The sequence below is a fragment of the Bison bison genome, unplaced genomic scaffold, assembly GCF_000754665.1.
Source record: "Bison bison bison isolate TAMUID 2011002044 unplaced genomic scaffold, Bison_UMD1.0 scf7180017864492, whole genome shotgun sequence".
Taxonomy (NCBI): domain Eukaryota; kingdom Metazoa; phylum Chordata; class Mammalia; order Artiodactyla; family Bovidae; genus Bison; species Bison bison.
Genome location: NW_011495051.1, coordinates 724,797 through 737,011, shown reverse-complemented (window position 1 = coordinate 737,011; position 12,215 = coordinate 724,797). Strand labels below are relative to the sequence as shown.

At 36.9% G+C, this 12,215-nt stretch overlaps 1 protein-coding gene and 1 pseudogene across 1 annotated transcript; one reads left to right on the top strand and one right to left on the bottom strand.

Annotated features, from left to right (window-relative positions):
• LOC104979869 overlaps nucleotides 1–12,215 on the top strand; it is a 74,100-nt pseudogene that overhangs the window by 42,998 nt on the left and 18,887 nt on the right.
• On the bottom strand, nucleotides 4,036–4,907 carry LOC105005556 (40S ribosomal protein S4, X isoform-like). Its single transcript, XM_010863583.1, has one exon. It carries the CDS (start codon nucleotides 4,888–4,890, stop codon nucleotides 4,099–4,101), a length of 792 nt encoding a protein of 263 aa, XP_010861885.1. The 5' UTR covers nucleotides 4,891–4,907; the 3' UTR covers nucleotides 4,036–4,098.

Here is a 12,215-nt window from a genome sequence, read left to right as displayed (position 1 = left end):
ATATATATATATATATATATATATATATATATATATAACAGCACATGATATATAACCTTGTAATGAAAATGCACTAGGAAGCAGATGTGCGCAGCATAAAACTTGAGTTGTGAATGTGAGGCAGGACTGCTGGTTGCCTTTCTGTACTAGGTCCCTTGGAACTGGTGAGTAAGGCATAGTGGGGGTGGATTTTCTCCATACCAGTTTTTATTTCTCTCTTTATTCTAATTCTGGACAGTGTTCAAATTCCATACTGGTTTATCAGCGTCGTTTGAAGTAGAAGAATTGCAGAGCTTCTCCAAATGATCTCCCTGATTATTAACTATTTGCTTTCCTTTGTCCAGACTCCTCTCATAAACAAGCCCAGTTGAATCTGCCATACTTTGTGAAGTTGTTGGAGGAAGAAAGGGCAGGAAACCTTGGGAATGAAGAATCAGAGACCAAACAGGAGACACTGAACAGTTCTCCTCAGGATACTCTTGATTATAAGCAAACCCTCTAGAGCTAAGAAAGCCTCTGCCGCGGAGAGGGTATCAAACTCGTAAGATGGGAAAGGGAGTCATTGGGGTTATAAGGGGTGCTTAGGGTACTTGGAGACCTTTAGATCACCTGGCCGTATAAATACTGGGGACTTTCAACTTTGGAAGGCCAGATTTAGTTGGGAAGATATTTTAGTTCTTGAACCTGCCCCTTGAGTGCACCACTGGGTCTTTTTCAGTCTTATAGTTATATCAAACACTTATGTTAATTGATGGCTAATTAGATGTTAGGCATTAAGACTATTATGAATATTATTTTTTATTACATGCATGTGGAAGAAACTAAGCAAAAATGAATAATATATGGCCCTGTTATAGAAATATGTAGTGTATTAAAGGAAAATTTAAAATATAAATAAGTAGTTTTAGTACAGTAGTGGTATGTGCAAGATTTGGTAGCAACATACAACAAAAGGTTATTAACTCTAGGACAAAAAGTGGTAAGGTTCACAGGTAAAGGACTCCTAAACTAGATTACCAGGTGAACAATGTAATAAAAGAAGTTTTAGGCTGAGACTATACCATGAACAAGTGTACAGTGAGAAAAAGTATCCTATGTTTTGGAAATAGCAAACATTTTTTATATTAGTAGAGCGTAATATTTGAGAAAAGAAGCTATAATATTCAGAATTTTAATATAGGCAGGCTCATGGAGGGCCAGGAGGATCATGGGTAGATCTTGGACTTTGTTAGTGTCTCAAAATCTAAGGTGCGTAGGAATCACCTGGGATGTTGTTAAAATGCAGATTCTAATTCAGTAATACTGAGTTAGAACGTGAGATTCTGTATTTCTAACCATCTCCCAACTGATGCTGGTCCATGGGTCATAGCATGAGTAGGAAGGCCACAGAGAACAGACCATTAAAGGGTTCAATCTCAGAATTGAGCTGATCACCCCTAGACATTATGGGAAGTTGGATAGAAGAAAAAGACTCTTTTTTTTCCAAACCCATTTAAGGTGAATTGTCACTGTTTTTTAAGTCCAGTATAAGAGTGACTTCCCTCTAAGGGCTTGTAAATATGAGTAAGGATATTCCTGACAGAGAAGATATTGAATGATTTGTGTTCCATTATGCTTTTTTTCCTTTCTGAGGGAAGAGGGAGGAGATGGGCCTAAGGAGTGAGGCTGCTGCCTGGCAGACTGAGGAGCCTGGAACATAGACTTGTTGCTCTGTGCTTCCCAGACACCACAGAGGCAGAAGAGGCTTTTCTGTAGGTTACATTATGGCAACAGGATGCCCCAGCTGGTCATCGCCCCCTTCAAAGAGGAGGATGAATGGGACAGCCACACATTGTCAGGTTCTACGATGTCATGTCTGACGAGGAAATCAGGAAGATCAAGGAGATTGCAAAACCCAAAGTAAGTTCTCATTTGGTGCTGAGCACATTTCCCTCTGTTCCCTCCTTGGACTTGCCTTGCTGTCGTTATTTGGGGGACATTTAAGGGAAAAGATGATAGCAGATTGTCCTTTTTTTAAAAAGATTTAATTTTTTTAGAGTAGTTTTAAGTTTACAATAAAATTGAGAGGGTACAATGATTCCCTATATACCCCTTGCCCTGACACATACATAGCCTCCCTCATTATCAACATCACTCACCAGAATTGTACATTTTCATTAAGGATTAACCTATATTGATGGACATATCATAATCCCCCCAAATTCCTTAGTTTACCTATGGGTGAAGGATTCAGTCTTGATGTTGTACTTTATAGGTTTGGACAAATGTCTCATGACCTATATCCATTATTATAATCTAATACAGAGAATTTCACTGTCCTAAAAATCCTCTATGTTCTGACTGTGCATCTTTGCCCTACTCTTCACAGCAGCCACTGATATTTTATTGTTTCCATAGCTTTGCTTTTTCTCAAGTGTTATATAGTTGGAATATACAGTATGTAGCCATCTCAGATCAGTTTCTTTTATTTACTGATATCCATTTGAGGTTCCTTCTTGTTTTTCATGGTTTCATAGCTTATTTCATTTTAGTGCTGAATAATATTTTGTTGTTTGAATGTGTTACAGTTTATTCATCTGTTCGCCTTCTGAAGGACATCTTGGTTTCTTCCATATTTTGGCAGTTATGAATAAAGATACCGTAAACATCCATGTATAGATTTTTGTGTGGACATTACCTTTTCAACTCCTTTGGGTAAATACCAAAGAATGTGATTGCTGGTTTGTGTAAAGAGTAAGTTTAGTTTTGTAAGAAATAGCCACACTGTCTTTCCAAGTTTCTGTATTATTTTGCATTTGTTTTAACAGTGAATGAGAGTCCTATTGTTCCATATCCTTGTCAGCATTTGATGTTGTCAGTGTCTTGGATTTTGGTCATTCTAATATGTGACATTATTAATATCTCATTGTTTTAATTCACAGTTCCCTGATAACATATGATGTGGGACATATGTTCTTATGCTTACTTGCCATCTGTATATCTCTTTGCTGAGGGGTCTGTTAAGGGCTTTGGTCCATTTTTTAATTGAGTTTTTGTTTTCTTATAGTTGTATTTATGAATTAATTATATATATTTTAGATAACAGTCCCTTTTAAATGTCTCTTTTGCAAATATTTTCTCTCAGTATGCAACTCATTTTCTCATTCTCTTTGTATTGTCTTTCTTGGAGCAGAGTTTTTAATTTTAATGAAGTCCACCTTATCAATCATTTCTTTCATGGATCATGTCTTTGTTGTTCTATTTTAAAGGACATTACCATACCCAGGATTTTAAAGGACAAATACCATACCAGGATTTTCTCCCATGTTGTCTTCCAGTTTTATAGTTTTGTGTTTTACATTTAGGTCTGTGATCCATTTTGAGTTATATTGAGTGAAGAGTGTAAGGTCTAGATTTATATTTTTTGCATATGTATGTCCATTTGTTCCATCACCATTTTTTGAGAGACTCTTTTTGCTCCATTGTATTGCTTTTGCTCCTTTGACAAATATGAGTCGATTATTTTTATGGAGGTCTGTTTCTAGGCTCACTGTTCTGTTCCGTTGATTGATTGTTCTTTCACTAATACCACATTGTCTTGATTACTGTAGCTTTGTAGTAGCTTTGGAGTCAAGTAGTATCAATCCTCCAACTTTGTTCTTCTCCTTTAATATTGTATTGTCTATGCTGGGTCTTTTGTCTTTCCATATCCACAAAATGACTTGTTAGAATTTTGATTAGGATTGTATTGAATCTATGGATTCATTTAGGATGAACTGACATCTTGACAGTATTAAGTCTTCTTATCCATGAACATGGAATCACTGTTTATTTTGTTCTGCTTTGATATCTCTCTTCAGAGTTTTGATAGTTTTCCTCTTGTATATATTTGTTAGTTTTTAATGACTGTTTGAGCAAAATTCTTTATAATCTGGTCCTCCAAGACCTTTTCGAAGAGAAGTGTATCAGTATATATTATCTTTTAATTTAGTGTCTCCAGGAGATCCTTTTTTAAACCTGTTTAAAATTTTTGTTTATCTGTAAAGGTTTTTTTTTTTTTCCACTTGGTATTATCTTTAATTACAAAGACTTTTCCAATTACATCACATAGAGATCATTTTATCCACTGCTCTGTTTGGCTGCCAATCTCTTATCTCTCTCCTCAGCAATGGTAAGGCGAATACCCTTTCCACGGTGAAGAGAGATCCACGGTTTGTTGCCTTTGCCAGTAACGAAAATGTTTGAGAGCCGTGTGGCAAAGCTGTTGCCGTTCGCATCTTTCACATGAACTACATCAAAAGAACCTGGATGCCTCTCCCGGTTTGTAATCACACCAATTCTTCCCAGGTTAGCACCTCCAGTCACCATGCACAGGTTACCAGTGTCAAATTTGATGAAATCAGTAATCTTGCCAGTCTCCAAGTCAATCTGAATGGTATCATTCACCTTGATGAGGGGATCAGGGTAACGGATGGTACGAGCATCATGGGTTACCAGATGAGGGATTCCTTTTGTTCCCACAAATATCTTTCTTACTTTGCACAATTTATACTTGGCCTCCTCAGGTGTAATACGATGAACAGCAAAGCGACCTTTGGTGTCATAGATCAAACGAAAATTCTCTCCAGTCTTATCAATGCTGATGACATCCATAAAACCAGCAGGGTAGGTTATATCTGTGCGGGCTTTGCCATCGATCTTAATAAAATGCTGCATGCAAATCTTCTTTACTTCATCTCCAGTTAGGGCATACTTAAGTCTATTCCTTAGGAAAATGATTAGGGGGAGACACTCCCTTAGCTTGTGGGGGCTGGTAGATGGACGAGGGGCAAACACACCAGTCAGTTTATCCAGCATCCAATGTTTTGGAGCTGCTACGCGTTTCAGGTGCTTCTTGGGACCCCGAGCCATGGCTGCGCTAGGCACGAAAAGAGAGTAAAGTTTTGTTTTAATTATATATGACTTTTAAAAGTTGGTTACATAAATGAAATATGCAGCAGACTGCAAATATTTATCTCATGAAAGCCATATTACTTGTGACCAAACAGAGGAAATCTTTTCTGCTCTTTCCATGAAACCCTGTGTCAGCTTTAGAAGTCCTCAGGAATAAAATTTATCACCTATTCATCCTTAGTTATTCATATCTCTGGTATGTTTTTTGTTTTCATTTTTTGCTGTCATCTGGGAAAGAATTATTTCTTCATATTCTAGATAATAGATGACAAGCTCAGTGAAGGCAGTTTTTCTTTCAAAAACAGTTTCATTAGTTTATCATAGTTATTGGTTGTCCTTTGGTAGTTAGAAAGGATATTCATGTTCTTTCTTTTTGTATTCTTATAGTGTTATAATCTTTATATAAGCAGGAGGTCTTGTCAATATTTTATTTGGATATTTTCTCTTTTCTACATATTGGATAGTATCTGTTGATATACCTCCAACCTTAGTGGTTCTGCCTTTGTCATCTCCATTTCCATGTTAAGTGCATCTAGTGAAGTTTTAAATTCAGATATCGTATTTTCCAGTTCTAAAGTTTTCTCTCTTTTTGGCTATGCCACAGGTCATGCAGAATCTTAGTTCCTTAGCCAGGGATCAAACCTGGGCCCTTAGCAGTAAGCGCACAGAGTCCTAACCATGAACCACCAGGGAATTCTCAGTTCTAAAATTTTCAACAGATTCTCTTTCGTTAAACTTTTTTATCTTTCCTTCAAATTTACTATTATTTTTATTTTTAAATTTATTTATTTTTGGCTGTGCTAGGTCTTGGTTGCTGTCCGTGGACTTCTCTAGCTGTGGTGAGTGGGGGCTGCTCTTCACTGTGGTGCAGAGGCTTCTCATTGCAGTGGCTTCTCTTGTTGTAGAGCACAGGCTCTAGGCATGCGGGCTACAGTAGTTGTGCACTGGCTTAGTTGCCCTGTAGCATGTGGAATCTTCCCGAACCAGGGATCAAACTGGTGTCCCCTGTATTGGCAGGCGGATTCTTAACCACTGGGACCACCAGGGAAGTCCTAAAATTTTCAATAGTTTCTTTACTCTTACTGACTGAAATTTCTGTACTTCTCATTAATTGCAAGTATTATTTTTCTTTCCATCCTTGAGTGTAATAACAGCTTAGAAATCTTTATCTGCTAATTCCAACATCTGTTCCATCTTTGAGTTGGTTTTGTTTCTGACTTTTCTCTAGAGAATAGGTCACGTGTTCCTGGTTCTTAATATATCAAGTAATTTTTTTATTATATCCTGACTTCTGCAAATATAATGGTGTTGGAACTCTAGATTCTATTATAGTCCTTTAAGAATGTTTTTGTTGTTTTATTGAGATATAATTGACATATAACATTGTATTAGTGTTAAGCTGTATAACAATGATTTAATATATGTGTGTATTACTAAATGATTACCTCAATAACTTCAGTTAACATTATCACCTTAGTTACAATTTTTTTTGTGTGTGATGAGAACTTTAAAGATTTATTCTCTTAGCAGCTTTTAAATATACAATACACTGTTGTTACTTACATCCTCAGGATTTATTTATCTTATAACTGGAAGTTTGTGCCTTTTGAGCACTTCGCTAACCCCTAATCTTCACTTCTGGCAATCGTCAATCTGTATTTTGTTCAAGTTCAGTTTTGTTGCTGAGTTTTTGTTTTGTTTATAGAGTCGACATGTAAGTGAGATCAGATCATACGGCATTTGTCTTTATTTAATTTAGCATAATGCCCTTAAGATCTATCCATATTTTTGAGAAGGCGATACTTCCTTCTTTTTTATGGCTGGATAATATTCCATTGTATATATGAATATCACATTTTCTTTTTTCTCCTTTTTAAATTAAATTTATGTATTTTAGATGAAGCAAAGATGAATATTTTTAATGATAAAAGGTACTATTCACAAAGAAGATAGACATTGTAAATCATTCAGTTCAGTTTAGTTCAGTCTGTCAGTCGTGTCCGACTCTTTGCGACCCCATGAATCACAGCACGCCAGGCCTCCCTGTCCATCACCAACTCCCGGAGTTCACTCAGACTCACGTCCATTGAGTCAGTGATGCCATCCAGCCATCTCATCCTCTGTCGTCCCCTTCTCTTCTTGCCCCCAACCCCTCCCAGCATCAGAGTCTTTTCCAGTGAGTCAACTCTTCGCATGAGGTGGCCAAAGTACTGGAGTTTCAGCCTTAGCATCATTCCTTCCAAAGAAATCCCAGGGCTGATCTCCTTCAGAATGGACTGGTTGGATCTCCTTGCAGTCCAAGGGACTCTCAACAGTCTTCTCCAACACCACAGTTCAAAAGCATCAATTCTTTGGCGCTCAGCTTTCTTCACAGTTCAACTCTCACATCCATACATGACCACTGGAAAAACCATAGCCTTGGCTAGACGGACCTTTGTTGGCAAAGTAATGTCTCTGCTTTTGAATATGCTATCTAGGTTGGTCATAACTTGCCTTCCAAGGAGTAAGCATCTTTTAATTTCATGGCTGCAGTCACCATCTGCAGTGATTTTGGAGCCCCCCAAAATAAAGTCTGACACGGTTTCCACTGTTCCCCCATCTATTTCCCATGAAGTGATGGGACCAGATGCCATGATCTTCGTTTTCTGAATTGTTGAACTTTAAGCCAACTTTTTCACTCTCCTCTTTCACTTTCATCAAGAGGCTTTTTAGTTCCTCTTCACTTTCTGCCATAGACACCTAACAACAAAGAAAGATACATAAAGCAAAAATCATAAAAAATATAAGGGAAAAGAAAAAATATATAATCATACTAAGACATTAACATTTCTCTCAGAATATTTTGGGCTCCAAAATCAGTGCAAATGGTGATTGCAGCCATGAAATTAAAAAATGCTTGCTCCTTGAAAGAAAAGCTATGACCAACCTAGACAGCATATTAAAAAAGCAGAGACATTACTTTGCCAACAAAGGTCCATCTAGACAAAGCTAAGGTTTTTTTCCAGTAGTCATGTATAGATGTGAGAGTTGGACTATAAAGCTGAGTGCTGAAGAGTTGATGCTTTTGAACTGTGGTGTTGGAGAAGGCTCTTGAGAGTCCCTTGGACTTCAAGCAGATCCAACCAGTCCATCCTAAAGGAAATCCGTCCTCTGTATTCATTGGAAGGACTGATGCTGAAGCTGAAACTCCAATACTTTGGCCACCTGATGCTAAAGAACTGACTCATATGAAAAGACCCTGATGCTGGGAAGGATTGAAGGTGGGAGAAGAAGGGGACAACAGAGGATGAGGTGATTGGATGGCATCATTGACTCAATGGACATGAGTTTGCGTAGACTCTGGTAGTTGGTGATGGACAGGGAAGGTTTCTGTGCAGCAGTACATGGGGTCGCAAAGAGTCGGACATGACTGAGGAACTGAACTGAACTGAAGAATGTTTTATCAAGTGCAGAAAATAGGAGCATCTTGAATGATGTCATTAGTAATTTAAATACAATAATTTCTGTTTATATTAATTTTATTAATCGTATATCCTACACAAAAATATTAAAAAATTTTTATCTCACTTGTTATTAGATGTCCATAGGACATTTAGAAAAACTAGCAAAAAGATAAACATTACTAAATTTCAAAAAGTAGAATTCTTTTTTTGTGTGATTCAGTTGTATATATACACACATATTATTTTTGAAGTTATTTTCCATTTTAGGTATTGTAAGATACTGAGTATAGTTTCCTGTGCTATACAGTAAACTCTTGTTGCATATCTATTTTTTTAAATTAGAAGTCTGGCAATACCCCATTTTCTTTATCTGTTCCTCTGTTGATGGGCATTTACATTGTTTCCTTGTCTTGGCTATTGTAAATAATGCTGCAGTGAAGATGGGGCTGCAGATACATTTTCAAGATTGTGATTTCTTTTCTGCTGGATAAGTATGCAGAGGTATCATTATAGGATCTTAATGTAGTTCTGTGTTTAAATTTTTGAGGAATCTCCATATTATTTTCCACAGTGGTTGCACCAATTTACATTCTTACCAAGAGTGTACAGATTCCTACATACTCACCAATATTTACTTCTTCTTTTAGCCATTGTAGCAGATGTGAGGTGGTATTTCATTGTGGTTTTGGTTTACATTTTCATAGTGACTAATGAGGTCGAGCACCTTTTCATGACCTCCCTTGTGGCTCAGTTAGTAAAGAATCCACCTGCAGTGCAGGAGACCCAGGTTCAATCTCTGGGTCAGGAAGATACCCTAGAGAAGGAGATGGCATTCCACTCCAGTATTCTTGCCTGGAAAATTCCATGGACAAAGGAGTCTGTCGGGCTGCAGTCCATGGGTTTACAAGAGTTGGACATTACTTAGCGACTAAACCATCACCATCACCTTTTCATATGTTTAAATCATCTTTGGAAAAATGTCTGTTTATTTTTGTATCATTTTTGTCTATTCATTTTTACATCGTCTTTGGGAAAATGTCTGTTCAGATCCCTTTCTCATTTTTTAATTGGATTGTTTGTATCTGTTAAATTGTAGTAGTTCTTTATGATTTGGATATTATCCCCTTCTCAGAAACATGATTTCCAAATATTTTCGCCCATTCCATAGGTTGCCTTTTCATTTTGTGATGGTTTCTTTTGCTGTACAGGAACTTTTTAGTTTGATATAGTCCCAATCACTAATTTTTTCTTTTCTTGCTTTCATTTTTGGTGTCAAATACAAAATAATCATTGCCAAGATCAGTGTTTTTGTTTACCCTTTGTTTTCTTCTATGAGTTTTATGGTTTTGGGTCTTACATTCAGGTCTAAATCCACTTTGAGTTGATTTTTTGTATGGCTTGAGATAATGGTCCAGTTTCATTCTTTTGCATGTGGCTGTCTAGTTTTCCCGGTACCATTTATTGAAGAGGTTATCCTTTCTCCATTGTATATTCTTGGTTCCTTTGTTGTAAATTAATTGACCACATCTGCATAGGTTTATTTCTGGGCTCTCTCTTCTGTTCCATTGATCTTTGGGTCTGTTTTTAGGCCAATACCATACTGTTTTGTGACTATATGTTTATAATATAGTTTGAAATCAGGAAGCATGATGCCTTCAGCTTTGTTCTTTTTTCTCAAGATTGTTTTGCCTATTTGGAGTCTTTTGTGGTTCCATGCAAATTTTAGGATTTTTGGTTCTATTTATGTGAAAAGTGCCTTTGATACTTTGATAGAAATTGCATTGAATTTGTAGATTGCTTTTGGTAATATGAGCAATTTTAACAATATTACTTCTTCCAGGTCATGAGCTTGGAATATCTTTCCATTTATTTGTGTTTTCTTCAATTCTCTCATTGTGTACTTTACAGCATATACTTCTTCCATTTCCTTGGTTAAATTTATTCTTATGTATTTTGTCCTTTTTGATGCAGTTGGAAATGGGATTGTTTTCCTAATTTCTCTTTCTGATAGTTTGTAATTAGTAAATAGAAATGCAATTTATTGTTGTATATTGGTTTTTTTATCCTGCAATTACTGCACTTTTTATTAGTTCACAGTTTTGGGTGGGGTTTTTAGAGCTTTCTATATAAAATCATGGCATCTACTGCCAAAGCAATCTTAAAGAAAAAGAACAAAGTAGAGGCAAAACAAAAAGACAGTCTATAGATCAGGAGAAAAAATATTTAAAAATGATGTGACTGGCAAGGGATTAATTTCTAAGATATACAAACAGCTCATAAAGCTCAAAAAATGGCAGCAAAAAACAGACAAACCAATCCAAAACATGGGCAGAAGACCTGAACACACATTTTTCCAAAGAAGGCATACAGATGGCCAACAGGCACATTAAAAGATGTTCAATATCACTAATTATTAGAGAAATGCAAATCAAGACTACAGTGAGGTATCACTTCACACCCATCAGAATGGCCATCATCAAAAAGTCTATAAATAGACTGGAGAGGATGTGGAGAAAAATGAACCCTCCTACACTGTGGGGATATAATTGCTACAGCCCCTATGGAGAACAATATGGAGGTTCCTTAAACAGCTAAAAATAGATGATGATCTATTAATTCCACTTCTTCAGATATATACAGAAAAGATGAAATTCTAATTCAAAAAGGTACATGCACCCCAGTGTTCATATCAACACTATTTACAAAACCCAAGAAATAAAGCAGTCTAAATGTTCATTGGCAGATAATGGATAAAGAATAGGTACTTTGTGTGTACACACACACACACATACACACACACAGTGGAATCCTACTCAGCCATAAAAAAGAATAAAATAATACTATTTGCAACAACATGAATGGGTCTAGAGATTTTCATACTACATGAAGTTATACAAAGACAGTATCATATAATATGTCTTATATGTAGAATCTAAAGTATGATACAAATGAGCTTATTTATAAAACAGAAACAGAGAAAACAAATTTATGGTGTGATCACTGACCTAGAGCCAGACATCCTGGAATGTGTAGTCAAGTGGGCCTTAGAAAGCATCACTACGAACAAAGCTAGTGGAGGTGATGGAATTCCAGTTGAGCTATTTCAAATCCTGAAAGATGATGCTGTGAAAGTGCTGCACTCAATATACCAGCAAATGTGGAAAACTCAGCAGTGGCCACAGGACTGGAAAAGGTCAGTTTTCATTCCAGTCCCAAAGAAAGGCAATGCCAAAGAATGCTCAAACTACCACACAATTGCACTCATCTCACATGCTAGTGAAGTAATGCTCAAAATTCTCCAAGCCAGGCTTCAGCAATATGTGAACCGTGAACTTCCTGATGTTCAAGCTGGTTTTAGAAAAGGCAGAGGAACCAGAGATCAAATTGCCAACATCCGCTGGATCATGGAAAAAGCAAGCGAGTTCCAGAAAAACATCTCTTTCTGCTTTATTGACTATGCCAAAGCCTTTGACTGTGTGGATCACAATAAACTGTGGAAAATTCTGAAAGAGATGGGAATACCAGACCACCTGATCTGCCTCTTGAAAAATCTGTATGCAGGTCAGGAAGCAACAGTTAGAAGTGGACATGGAACAACAGACTGGTTCCAAATAGGAAAAGGAGTACGTCAAGGCTGTATACTGTCACCCTGCTTATTTAACTTATATGCAGAGTACATCATGAGAAACGCTGGCCTGGGAGAAGCACAAGCTGGAATCAAGATTGCTGAGAGAAGTATCAATAACCTCAGATATGCAGATGACACCACCCTTATGGCAGAAAGTGAAGAGGAACTAGAAAGCCTCTTGATGAAAGTGAAAGAGGAGAGTGAAAAAGTTG